Source organism: Ambystoma mexicanum, chromosome 2p (assembly GCF_040938575.1).
Source record: "Ambystoma mexicanum isolate Mex_15411 chromosome 2p, UKY_AmexF1_1, whole genome shotgun sequence".
NCBI lineage: Eukaryota > Metazoa > Chordata > Amphibia > Caudata > Ambystomatidae > Ambystoma > Ambystoma mexicanum.
The window spans coordinates 1,064,224,817-1,064,239,400 of NC_090923.1; the positions used below are offsets into that span (position 1 = coordinate 1,064,224,817).

At 46.9% G+C, this 14,584-nt stretch overlaps 1 protein-coding gene across 1 annotated transcript in view; it reads left to right on the forward strand.

The window, feature by feature from the left end:
* LOC138567113 (solute carrier family 22 member 6-A-like) overlaps positions 1-14,584 on the forward strand; it is a 303,311-nt gene that overhangs the window by 22,089 nt on the left and 266,638 nt on the right. The window contains exon 2 of the mRNA XM_069644996.1: positions 13,430-13,533. Coding sequence (XP_069501097.1) covers positions 13,430-13,533 — 104 coding nt within the window. The remainder of the gene's footprint in view (positions 1-13,429; positions 13,534-14,584) is intronic.

Genomic DNA, 14,584 nt, shown 5'->3' on the forward strand with positions numbered 1-14,584 from the left:
CCCCTGTTTGTTTATGTAGAACCTGGTGCTAGTGTTATCTGTTTCTATCAGAACACTTTGCCCTTTTATCTGTGTCTGGAAGCTGTGTAATGCAAGGTGAATTGCTCTGAGTTCCAGAACATTGATGTGTAACTCTGCCCCCTGAGTAGTAGGCTTGTCTTTGGCATTGATGGACCTAAGGTGTGCCACCCACCCTGCCACAGAGGCATGTGTTGTAATGGTGGCTTGCACTGGGGGCTTGCCAGCGGGTGCCCTGTAACATGTTCTGTTCACCATTTTAGAGACTTGGTGACCTTTTGTAAACATCACTACATCTTCCTAACCCCCTTTTGCTTATGGCCATTGCACTCTGGCCCAGTCCTGCAAAGGTCTCATGTGCAATCTTGCATGTGGGGTTAGATACATGCTTGATAGCATCATATCCAACAGTTTCATCCCTTCTTCTAATTGTGATCATTTTTGATGGCTGATAAAAGGGAACTGTCACCAAGAACTCATTCTTTTTTTACGAATGACTAGAGCATATCCATTGTCTAAACCTTTCCCTAGGAACATCTTGCTTCTGTTGGGTTTAAGATGACTTCAACTTGTAGATTGAAAAAGCTTCTGTAACATGATTATTGCCATTTGGGTGTTCTAAGGCACTGACTGGCACAGTTCCCTGTTATGAACCAGCCATACAGGTACAAGTGAACATGAACTCCTGGCATGAGTAGGTATACCCTGACTACTGGAAGCACCTTGGTGAATACATGTTGAGCTGATGTTATCCCAAAACAAAGTACTTCAAACTGGTAGTCAGGGACCTACCTCAAACCGGATGAAAAGGAATATTATGAAAACAGATCGAATGTAGGTAATAATGTACAGTGAGAGATGCACTCTTCTCATAATAGTCAGTCCAGAGGCTTCTATGTCATTTCATCGACAAATTATTTTTCGATTTGTTTTTTAATGAATATTTTTCACTGAAAAAACTCATCGTTTTGTATTTTTTTAATTTTTGGCGGTTCCCCCAAGTCCCCAAGACCCCATCCCCTATTGCTTTTTTCTATATTCCCGACCCCCAAACCCTTATATGCACTTTCCCACCCCCCCCTATATTTTTTTATGAGCTTTTTTAATTGAAAAACTTTGATAAAAAAACGATCCAAAAAAGGCTGTTGATGAAAGGATATTGTACGGTCCAGAGAGCATGGGAGATCATGGGACTAGCTCTTATTTACTGCGATAGACACCCACAAATGAATACACCACACTCTACTGCTGACTGCATCTGTTGGTTTCTCTCTGTCTCTTGCCATGTTGCTTTACAGTTATTTCACTTGTATTGCTTCTGTTTTGGTACAGTGTCCCTCTCTGTTGCTAACTCTCACTTGGTGTTTACCTTATCTGTCTGCCATTGCAATGGGTGGTCATTAGAGCATTCTGAGGACCTTTGTTGGATGATGGGCCTGATCTACCCATCATCAATCAGCTCCTTTATTGTTGCAGGATTGCATGTCCTAGGTGGAGAACCTTTCACACTCTTGCAACCTTCCAATGGGGTTAAGGCCTTGTAGGGCACTCTGTTGGAACTAGTAGCATCAGCCGATCTAAAACTCTTCAACTTCATAGAGGTGTTCTTCGTGACTACCAGGTCTCCCAGGAGACCTGGGGAAAGAGGAGCCCTCCTATGTCACCATCGCTATCTATCAGTCTTGCCTATCTAATGTCTATTACCACTAGATATGATCCTACCTTCTGGCCAAAGAAGGTGGTTGGTGTTGTCCTTTTATGTGTCCCAGGAGATCATCATCCCTTCCATCTACCCTGAGATACCCCAGGAGGATAGGGATGCAATAGCCTTACTGGAGACTATGCAAGTGTTCCCGACTTACCTAGACAGGACAGATCAGGTTAGATCTAGAAGTCAGTTTGTTACATTTGGATGGAGGTCAAGTGTGAATGGTGTTAACTTTGCCAATCAGAAGATGGCTGAAGAATACCATTGCAGAATCCAGGGATGATCAACCAAGGTAAGGCGACATCAACTTCCACAAACATATGGCGACATCTCAAACCCACCAGCCACCACAACGGGACCTCTGAACACACATACAAAAGAAAAATAAGTTGTAGGCTCTCCTTTTATTATTTCAAAATATATTTATTTTTAAAATCACTCAAACGTCTTATGGCTCTAATCCTGCCCAACTACAAACAAGCCCTCAAAACTGCTAACTTATTTTATGACCTGTTCATTACAATACACATCGCTCCGTTTATAGAAAAGGTATTTCGTTTAGAAACTTTCTCTATCCCAATTAAAAAATCACATTCTCTACAATGTGCAATGGGGTTAGGAAATATGACCAACCATTACATAATTTCATAAAAAACTGGGACGTAGAATAGGGAAGTGGGGGGTCATTGTCCGATTACTCATCAGTTATCTTCATTACTCCTAGCCCTGCCCTTCTTCGACCTAGTGGTTACGCCTGATTTTCACCCCTTTGGATTAAAAACACTCTTCCAGCTCATATAGAAATAGAAGGGGGGCGGGGGCTGTTGGTAAGTGTGCCTTATTTTACTCAGGGCGGGGGTTAACAAGAAAGGAGAGAGAATTATAAACCCACTTTGGGGAAGGCAGAGTATGAAGATTACAGGTGGTATAGCCAGTCATTCCATCAAATGACAATGCATCAAACAGCAAAACATCGATGGATCCATCAAAATGTAAAGTTATGATTAGGGGTTAGATTAGGGTTAGGGTTGGGGCTAGGGTTTGTTTAGGGTTATATTAGAGCTAGGGTTGGGGTTGGAGCTAGGGTTAGATTAAGGGTTACATTAGGGTTAGGGTTGGGGCTAGGGTTAGCTTAAGGGTTACATTAGGGTTAGGGTTGGGGGTTAGGATTGGGGCTAGGATTAGTTTAGGGTTACATTAGGGTTGGGGTTGGGGCTAGGGTTAGATTAAGGGTTACATAAGGGTTAGAGTTGGGGCTAGGGTTAGCTTAAGGGTTACATTAGGGTTAGGGTTGGGGGTTAGGGTTGGGGCTAGGATTATCTTAGGGTTACATTAGGCTTAGGGTTGGGGCTAGGGTTAGCTTAGGGTTACATTAGGGTTAGGGTTAGGGTTGGGGCTAGGGTTTAATTATGGGTTACATTAGGGTTTGGGTTGCGGCTAGGGCTAGGGTTGGGGGTGGGTGTGGGGGGTGCAGGGTTTTGGAGGGGAGAACCCCCCTCCCCAATATACAGAAACACTTTGAAATGGTACAAGGAGCTGGCTAGTACTGAAATTTCAGCACTGGACAGCGCCATGTAACGTTGTAAAGTTGCAAAAAAAGCATGAAAATGATACTTTTTACATGTAAAAGTGTATTTCCATTGAAACCAGTCCATGTATATTGTCGATGGATTGGTTTCGATGGAAGTGCACTTTTACATGTAAAATGTACGTTGTGGATGCTTTTGCATTCAATGATTTGTATGCAATGCTTTTGTTTGTCGATGCTATTTTTTCGACGTGATCACTATAAACCTTACAGGTCAGTAATTGCTTACTGCACCGGCCCAACTACTCTGGATCGTATGGAGATTGAGGGTGAGATCTTTATAAATAATTATATGTTTCATGACTAGCACATAATACTCTCTGTGGCTGCAAAGCATTAAAGTGTAGCATGAGGCCTTGATTAGGGACAACATGAATCTTGAGGTTGAAAGGAAGAGGTGCGGATAGTAGGTTAAACCAGGTACACCTTGTCATTTCTCCAGTGTCATGGCCAAGGGATCAACAGCCGCAACAAGATTCACAAAGCAGGTTATAAACAGGTTTATTTAACACAAAGAGACCAATGGATCAGGTTTAACTGGGCATATGAATGCTGTTTGTCCATCAAAATCCATTCTAATTGACTGGGTTGTACTTACCGGTATTGTACACAAAACTGTAAATAGCCAGGTGGCCCTGGGTGTTGTTTTCTCATTTGTATAAAATATTTGTATATTAAAAAATTCTGGGTCAAAAATTCTGTTGACCTTGATAAAATTTAGAAGAAAAAATCTCTGATGTTTCTGTGTAGGAGTGCACAGATGAATATTTGTGTGATCTCTCACCCTGATTATTGTGATAATTGCTTTGCATGATGCCATGCTGTGGTAAGGCTGTAAGGCTTTGCCAGATCTCACTGGGCCAGGGAAGCTTCTGGTGTTGACCTCGGAGTACACATGCCAGGAAAACCCCAAGGTAGGTAGGGCCAACCACAACAGGGGCCCAGAGTGAGGCAATCAGTGACAGCACCACAGATAGAAAAGGAGATCAAAGCAGCTGACAGCGGTATCCGAAGGAAAAAAAATGAATCTTAAAATTTTGAGGTAGAAATGAAGACTTTTTTTGGCTGAATTCTTTCGACATTTTCATACATTTTTATTAAGAAATATAGGTGGAGTAAGGGTATAACTTAGGGTAGGGGGTAGTGGAGTGCGGTGGTTTGTGGGGTCTCACCCGCATTATTTTATTTCAAAAATGCAAAAAGCCAGAAGACATTTTTGAAATTCGGGCAAATAAACGTGGTCTTTTCTACTTCGATTTTTTTTCTTGCGTTTTTCACAGACCTCCGCTAACAGCTGACACAGCCCCACAATGAACTGAATGCGTCCATGCACCAGCAAGCGAGAGACAGACACCCATGACAGTTGCACGCAGTCCCTGCATAGAATGCTGTCGCCGTACACCCATTGGCAAGAACGAGAGGGCAGCTGTAGGCAAGTGTTGCCCCAGAACTGAGGCCCACCTAGCGAGTAGTGCGACAAGTGCCTGGGGGCTCGCACTTGGGATAACCACACTACTAACCCACCCAGTGACCTGAAAGTGGAAGGGAAACATTGTTCCTCAAACCCACCAGACGCCACCCGTGGAAGAAGCCCAGAGCATAGACTGGGCCGCTAAAGTCTTTACACTAGCATGCTCAACAGGGTGCGAGAACATACAGATTAAGGGGGTGAGGATTAGCCTCGATTTGAAACTTTCCCCTGCACATAAATGCCCCCGGGAGTAAAGAGGAGCATAGATTAGTTTGGGAACAGTGGCCAATCCCGCAAGTGGCGGAGTATACTTAAGCAGAGGACAGGAAGCAGGAAGACTGGGTTTACAGGGTGAGGTCCGAGGTGGAGGTGGGGGTCGACCAAGAGACCAGCAGGAGGGAAGGAGCCGCGGCATGTGGAGGACTTGGTTGGTGCAGGAGAGGTATGGGCTTAGGAGTGGAAGGGGTTCTGCAATTTGAGTGTGTGTGTTTGTGTGTTGTGTGAGTGGGAGCAAGTACAGTAAGAAGTGAATGTGAAGTGACTGGTAGTTGGAGGGAGGAGTGTAGTAGTGAGAGGAGAAGTGTTACAGTGGGGGGATGCATGGAGCAGTATAGTAGCCAGTAGAGGGAAAGTAGTGAAAATTAAAGAGGACAAGAGCATTGTATACCAGGATTGCTGTAGTCCTGCTGTGGTTTAAAGCAGTTCCCTCGACCCAATCTTACATTCCAGGTCAGAGCGAGCAATTATCTTTTCACTGCCTGAGACTGGATTTCAGGGGTTGCATGAATATAATACAACATGCTGGGAGAAGCAGACAGTGTGATGGCAGGCTGGGGGTTGTAAGTATAGCGGTGAGAGTATGTCGGGAAATTTTGTAAAAAACACACAGTAATGCAACACAAAAGGAGAAAACACATCAGTGTAAGAAGCAGCAACATAACAAATGAAGCCCTTTAAATCAGCATTCCGAAAATCTTTCAGTCGCTTAAACTACGGCTATGGCCCTTTCAAAATGGATGCTAGTGTAAAAAAGCTGTGGGAAGATTTACTTTTTAAGCATGACCAAGTAGCCAACAGACAACAGAGCAACCCTGTTGTATGTCTCTGCATGAGCTTTCTCTGGCAGTGAACAAAGCTCACTTCAATTGACCTAAAAGGCAGATAACAGCACAGAATACTGAGACTATGGCCCTCATTACAAGTTAGCGGTATTTTGCCGGTGATAACATGGATCCGGTTGCACTGTTTCCCAGCAACCGTAACCATGGAATCACCGGCACATTACAAATGGCCGGAGAGTACATTTCAGCATGACGCAAATGGTGCGACCGGCTTGACGGAAACACTGCCATCGCCGGAACTGGAAATTCACCGGTGGTCATTTTGGAAAACACAATCCACTTAAAATTACCCATTTCCTGTAGCCATCCGAACACGTAGACACCGGCATTGCACCAGCAGGCAAGGCATCTGGGATCCCAGAAAGAGTGCAGTGGAAGTCATGCTTTACAGCGCAGGAACTGACCATGCTAACAGACTGCATTGTCAAGAAAGCTGCAGAGCTGTTTGCCATGGACCACCGGCGCAGTACCCATCTCAGGAACAATGCCATCTGGGAGGAGCTGGCGCAGAAGGTTTCAGCCATGGGGCCAGTACCCCACACTGTATGTGATTGTCATAAGCGGAGCGATAATCTCCGCCTGAGGGTCTGCAACCTGCTGTTGGTGCACCTTAAGAACTCCCTGGCCACTGGTGGTGGGACCGCCTCACCAATAACACTAATGCCATGGTAAGAGAAATGCAGCAGTGTGCTGCACCTTGAAGGGATCGAGGGAGTGGGAGCAGCGGAGGCTGGCGCAGGGACACATGGAGAGGGCAGTGAGTACAATGTGCCACAATAAAACAATAACAGCGGGCATGTAAATGCAGCACACAGCACACAAAGACTTGCCCAATTGCATGACACCAGACCTCATCCAACCCATACAATGCCCAACAAACCATGCCCGTCGGCCAAGATATCCACAAACATTGACCCCCCCAAACATCCAAACACACGCCTGGCCATGTGCAGACATTGACAACATGAGAAGCAACACATACACGAGGCACACACACTCCAAGGTAGCATGCATGCACCGCAAGCAATCTGCCCCCGTGACACACTCACATGCATGCATGCATCCAAAGTGCCCTGACGTACCTGGCACTGACATAGTTGCCCGGCTACCAAGTACAATAGTGCCCTTCCCTCACCTTCACCTCACTACCCACCTGTGGCATCCCTCAGGGCACCATTCCATCGTCATGGCTTCCAACAGCTACCTTGCACCTCTGGCCCACTCCACCACCACCATTGACCCCACTCCCTCTGTCATGCTGATGCCACACCGCTCAAAACCAATCTGGTATCCTTTACTTCCTCTCCATCTGCTCTCATACATGAGTGCCTGACTGCTAATCATGGTACATGCTCTGCTGACAATCCCTGCCTGAATGCCAGCGAGTCAAATAAGTCCCTCATTGTGATGCCTGCTCCCTGTTACCCACCCACTCCATGCCCACCCTCAATGGGCCCACTGCCAACACACTCCTGAGAGGCTCCAGACCTTGGTATCACCTTTGACTCATCCCAAACCTCACCTTCGTACATCACTGACCATGACAAGAGGTCCAGTTTACAGCACCACCACCTCAGGTGCACTCCCCTTACCCCACCCACTTCCAGAAGCCCAATGTTACCAGAGCACAGTTTTCCGTTAGGCAACAGCCTCTCCCTCAATCTACCCCTTACCTCCATTCGCCCTCACAAACAGAGGCAGCATAGTACTGCATGAATCAACATAGGCCTCAATCCCTGGGGCTGCTCCCCTCCAGCCCTGGATTCGCTCCACCGGCTTCCTGTCAGCGCAAGCATCACATCCAAGGCCCCCTGGCTCATACACAGGGCTGTCTGGGGCCTGGGCCCCCATGAGTCACACTGGTGCAAGCCCACCCCAGCATCCCTTACGAGCACCAGCACACAGCCACCCTTCCCTGGACTAGCCCGATTCTGGACCACCCCATCCCTTGCACTGTACTCCCTTTACCCCCTTTCACCTCTTACACCTGCCCCCGTGGCTCCCATCAACATGTACGATATTCTACCCTGCACTTGTACAGTGACAATAACACAAGCCCCTGCAACGACCAAATCACCTATTCATCCACCCATGTCCACCACCATCTTGCTGGGGGCGACTGGAAACACAGGGACTTGCCAGGGTCAGACCCACCGTCAACCATCACCACGCCTGCCAGCTCTCAACCGAGAGCGAGAGGCAGGTCCAGTGTCAAGAAGCCACGGAAGTGAGCCAGTGACAGAAATCAAGTGACACTGATGCTACCTAGGGAGTGTTTCTGGGAGGGTGTGTTTTGAAGGGTTAGTCAGGGAGGGTTAGTTGCGGGGGTTAGGTGGGTGGGCCAGTTGCGGAGGTGGGGGGGCAGTTGGTGACGGGGAGGTATGAGGGCCAGTTGGGGAGCCAGTGGTGGGGTTACAGTTGGGGAGTGGGCCACATGTTTCTTTTTGTCTGTTAATGCAATAGTACACATGGTTCTGCATATTCATTCAAGTCTGGTCATTCAATTTGTGTATTGGAGTGTTTTCTTTTTGTCCTGCCTCACATGCAGTGTGGGCCCTGGGTCGTGTGCAGGTGCTGTGTGCTCAGAAGTAGTTCTGCATGAGTTCCTGGTGGGCTGCAGGCCCATCCCTGTCATCCAAGTGATGGTGTATTTGCATGTCCGCAGCTGCATCCTCGTCACTGTCATCATCATCATCGTCCATTGGAGGAAGGTCCATGTCCGGGGGCAGGGGAATGTTCTTTCAGATGCACATATTGTGCAACATGGCGCAGGCCAGGGCTATCTTGCCCACTTTCACAGGCCTGTACATCAGTGCCCCACCAGAGCGGTGAAGGCAACAAAACTGTGCCTTCAACAGTCCGAATATCTGTCACCCTTGTCCTGATGTGTGCACGATTGTACGCTGTCTCCTGGTGGCTCTTAGGATGTCTCACAGGGGGCATCAACCATGGTAGTAAGGGGTAGCCACAGTCACCTGCATGTAAAGGGATACAGGGAGGGCCACATTATTGAGGTGACAGGGCTGTGCATGCATGTTGGGATGTGGATGTGTGACACATGCATCTGGGTCTGTGCGTAATGCTGGTCAGGGCATGTGTAGGATCAGACTCCCAGGGATGGATTAGTGGTGGGGGTGGGGCATAGTGAGGATATGCAGTGCTATGTGACATTGGAATGATGCATTCTGGTAACTGTGGTCCATTATATGTGCCTGTCCATTCATGCCCAGATTGTGCTGATGTGTCCTTCGTAGACTCATGTGGTGCGTGCAGAATGTGTGCCTGCATTTGCATGGTGCATGTGGGCCATGCACTGGTGACAGTGAAAATCCCACCATGCCAAAGTACGCATGCAATGCGGTGTGTGTGTGTTGATCCTTTCACTCACCCAATAGCTAAGTCCGCTGTCCATTGTAATGCACCATGTACACAGGCAGCGTGCTGTTGCGCAGGACCCTCAAGTCATGTGTTGATCCCAGGAAGCGTGCACAGCAGTGTGTGATCGTCAGGTCTGCATCACGGACAACCTGCACAATCAGGAGTGGTACAGCTTTCTGTTCCGATACACCACTTCTGTGGCGTGGCCAGCCACTAGCTCTATGTGTGTGCAGTCCAGGGCTCCCAATACATTAGGCATGCCCGCAAGGGTATGGAAGCGGAACTTGGTGGCGTTCACCTGGGCCTGTGTCATTGGTAGGGCGATGTGCTGGGACACATGAAGGGATCCAGGACCTGCACAAACACTTTTGAGAATGCTGGCTAGGAGATGCCATGCAGCTCTCTTACTGTGTAGTGGAATGTGCCTTTGGCAAGAAAATGCAGCACAGACACCACCTTCAACAGGGCGGGGTATGGCAGTCCGGATGCCAGTGACGCTCTGGATGTCATCCTGGATAAGTTCCACCACTGCAATGATGGTCTCCCTGTGTGGATCTGCCTGTCAGTCAGCAACCAGGGTGTGGCCCTTGTGTGGGGTTTAGGTGCTCACCTCTGGGGCACAACCTTCTGGCCATTGTTACTCTGCATCCTCCTCCTCCACTGCCTGTCAGCCTGTTGCCACTGTTGCACCTCCTGCTCATAGAGCTGCACTCCTGCATGCAGCACCTCCATGTCCATGACTGCTGCTAAGAGTGGCAGCATGGTTGTATTTGAGGGTGTGTGTGGTCTTTTTAAGCAGTCCCTGTGCTCATTGTGTGCAGCTGGGTCAATTGGGTGCACCTGTCGCCAGTTCCTGCACACCTGGCCTGGTTACCGCTTGCTCTGCAGTGCCGGTATTTCCAGTACGGTTTTCTCAATGGCACCAGCATTTTAGTGCCAGTGTTTACGGGGAAATCTATAGTTATAATGCTGCCTTTTTCCGTGGTGCTGGAGTTTCTGCCACTGCTTCACGTGACTCCTGCAGTTTCAGTTACCTGTGCTACCGGCAACGGTAGCACAGTGTACACTGTTACCGGCACCAAAGTTACTGGCATTGCCTTTTGTACTGTGGCGGTCCGGAATGAGTGCCGGTAATCGGAATTACTGGCACATTGTTTCCGGACTGCCACAGTTGTAATGAAGGCCTATATTTAAAGTTTTATGCAAGACAGGCTATCAAAGACTACAGGTTCCTACTGGCAGTGCAAGACTTAGATATACCAAGTAATTCAAACGGGCTGAGCACAATGTTTAATACAAAGAGAAATCATAAAGAAACAGGCTGTCAGGCGTTATTTCAAATCCTGGTGCCAGAATAGAGTGAACAGCACTCTAGAGCTGTCTTTGGTCCAGCATCTGCATGCCATGACTCCAGAGTTAAAAGAGGGTTTGCTTTTTTCCTAGACTCATCCGTGGTAGCCATTCGCTTCCTATCAAGGCCCAGGCTATGTAGATGTGGAACGTTGGGTGGCACCAGATACAGTAAAACACAATGTTAAAATGTCAATAAAGATGAATGCCCAGTCAAAGATAGCTTTAGACTACCAATAACTTAGACAGTAGAACAAACATACAGTAAACTAAGTCTGAAACCCATAACTAACTGGTGAAGAGGTCTGACTAGAATAGTGAGGTTACAGAAAAGCACATGGCCAATATTTGTTACTACAGTCAGGCTTTTGAAGAGAAAGTGGACTTTCCTTCATCATGGCCCATGTTGTGTTACTTCCTTTGTCTTTTGGATGACTCGCATCCTCACAGATATGTATTTAATTAAGTTACTGATTTATAAATCAGGAACCTAATGTTTGTTGAAAAGTGCTAGAAAGAGGCATTTGGTGATTTTCCTCAATCTTACAGCCAAAGAGTGTGTAGTAGGGTCTTTCCCAGTACCGAAGTACTACGCCTGGACAACTACGTATATAAAGTGCCTTTATTGTGCCAGGTAGAGGTAAGTAAGTACCTATGCGTGAAACCACTGGCATCCAGCATCAAGCCAGCTCCAAGACTAACTGTCACTCTGTGGAACACCCCAGAAGCCCAACACTTCACATTCCAGGCTCACACACCAAGATTCCAATCTCCTGACATACAGATGACTAGTATATTGCAAAGCAGAGTACTACAGAGTTCCAGCTGCCTTTGGATTAGGGGGGGAATTGGATGCTCACATTTCTAGTTTACCTGCGTACTCTGTCGGTTCCTTATTTGGAGGGTTGTATCTTGGTTATGGTTTCAAGAGTTACTCATCAGTGTCAATGGGGGTGGGGATTGCTATTGGCAGGAAAACACAGAAAAGATACCAACACATACCCTAGTCTAGCTGTCGTACCAGGTCTTGGAGGAGCAGTAGCAGTGGGTGGACAGAAGTGGCTGGGCAGAGATAGGGGAGATGTACCTGGGCATCTGATGAGATGCACAAGTGGGATAGCACTTCTCTGAAGATGGAGTATGTGATGCTCTAAGCTTCTGCAGCATAACTGCATAGATGCCAGCTCAGGTAGACAGGGGCACACTGGGGTAAAGGGCACAGCAAGGGGAATGGATATTGCTCCCCAGTACCCAATGGACATGGCGCTGAGCACTTCCTTGTGCGACAGGGTTGTGCCAGGAGAAGCATCAGCAGACATAGGCTGCTACCAGTGATCTGAGGCCTATTATAAGGTGAAATCAGGGCTTCTCTTCCCTGGAAAAGAAACCACTTAGACTACTCAAGTTGCTTTGCTGCCGGGGATGAGTAAGTGGTCCTATCAAGCTGGTGACCACTAGACACTCACTGTGGTGTTTGTGGTCATTGTCGCTGCCCCTTGACATGGGTACTTTACAAAGATACTTTAGGCAGTAGCTCTGATGCTCCACTTAAAGGCCTATAATTGCACTTGTGGTAAATCCATCAAAAATCCCCATGGAGTCCTGTGGACCTCAAAATGGGGGATGTACACCACCACAGCACCACACGTAAACCAGTGGTAATGCCATAAGTGCGAGTAGCAGTCACAGTAAAAATGTTTGGCAGGAACTTGGCCGATTTACCACTGATTTATGGCCAAGCTCGTAATGAGGCCCAATTACCTTTTATGCTGCAAATTCAAATTGCCAGTTTATGAATCTGGTGATCGGATCCGGGGGGTGATGGTGGAAGCCTGGTAAATTAGGGAGAGGAACATGACAGTGATCTTCACAGATTACCAACAGCCTATGATCTTTGGTCTAATGTGGGCCTATCTGGATTCCGCCGCAGAAATATTGCATAATTCTTCAGCAGTTTGTAAGGGAAGATCAGGTTGAAGATAGGTTGATAGCTTCCCAGGTCTAATGGACAACACTGACACACTCCTGTGGATGGAGGAGGGGTGGATACAGGTCTGGAAGGTGGATGTCACTGCTCGGGACAAGGATTAGGATTTCTGTTTTGATCGCGACCCCTGATCAAATGGAGATCAGAAGGGAACATGGAAATGAACTAGGCAGAGAAGATGATGCAAAGCAGTGGCAGGAGTCTTCCGATGCCGCAGGGTTGTGGATTAGGCTAAGGGGTATTAAGTGCCAATTGCCAATTGCACTTCTCTTCAAAGAATCCATACTGACCCACTTCAAAGGATCTAAAATCACATTTGGAAAAGTGGAAGGAACCTAAATCCTAGGCAGGCAACAGCCTGAGACAAACGACATGAGCAGTTTAAAAGAAGGGACCTCAGTGAAAATTGAAAAAAACTAAGAAAACCGTGAAAAGGTCTTGTCGTTAATGTGGAGTTAATGGTTGGATAGTCAGGGGCACAAGGCGTTTCGCATGTTTTCATAGCGACACTACATTGTTTGACAATGAGTTGTTTAAGGCACAGCGTTGGGGCGCTTCAGTAACGTAGCCGTGTCAACCAAAATACATTTTTAAAATGGAAGTATTAGCATTGATTTTGTTGTTTTTACATTATTCATTTTTATATTCTTAACTATTATTGCATTAACCACTTTTAATGTCTACCTCTGTTTTTGGCCTGGGTATTATTCATTGGATATGTTAACATAGAATCGATATTATATGTGTGGAGTGTGCTACTATTCTTTCCTGAGCTCCTTATGACTGACCTCAACTGTGTTTTCTGCAGTGGGATCTGGTGTGTGACCAGCGGACCATGAGGCAGCTGGCCCAGTCCATCTTCATGGCAGGAGTGCTGGCGGGAGCCATCGTGTTTGGAGGGCTCTCCGACAAGTGAGTACCTTGGGTTAATGTACCATTTATAGCAGTGTTAGTCGTTGATGGACTAGTCTGTATGAAATCCAGGAAGTATCTACACAGGATGACATCATTTCCTGAGTCAGCGGTAGAACCTCCATGTTTTCAGTTGCAATGGTTTGTGATGTAGGCTCTCTGTTGCTATATACTGAAGAGGGCCTTGTTTGCCAAATTCTAATAAGACCATTTGTATACCTTCCTTTTGTATTTGAATTTACATAGCGCAACTCAATCAAGTCTAGGACGCAATGGAGCACTGTAAATGTGTCATGGGGTTAACAGAGAACAGTGGAAGGGGAGTTTACAGGTTACAGTAGCCTGGATACCCCTTACTACAGGGCTGTATATACCTAGAATTAGTAGGTCCTAAGTGACCCATAGTTATTCTGTGAACAACAGGGTCTTGAGTTCCTTCCTGAACTGCGGGCAAATTGAAGTGGGCCTGATGGTCTTCCAGATGGCTCGGGCATAGCAAAAGAAGGTCTGTTTCAGAAATGTATTTATTTCTGTGTCAGTTTAGTCTGCAGCCTTGCAATGGCCTGGCACATACTTATGTTTGATCTCTAAATCCCTTCTTGCTTCCTGGAGGGAAAAAACTCCAGCAGGTGGAGCTTCATCTCATAGCTCACATTGTTAATTTGGAACCTGTCTATGCGCTTTTAACATTCTTTAGGAAGTCCTTTGTGTTTACAGTGGTGAAAGCGGAACACACTCCAAACTAGACGCTTATGCCACACTTTCCAGAATACAGCATAATATGCGACTTATCTTGAAAGGTTTGGCATCACACTGTGACCTCATGAGTAACCTAACTGACTATAAGCAATTCTGGGTCTTTTTACTCTCAGCCATCACCCCATTCTCCTTGCATTATTGCTGCCCACCATTCATATGTGTAGGATTGATGCAGTGCTGAGGTCCACCTTTGAGCAGCCTCATACACTTGCAGGAGTAGGTCGAAAGAAAAGGGTGAACAGAAAACCACTACAGAGTTTATGAGTTTGACATTTACAGCTGTGTTTGACAT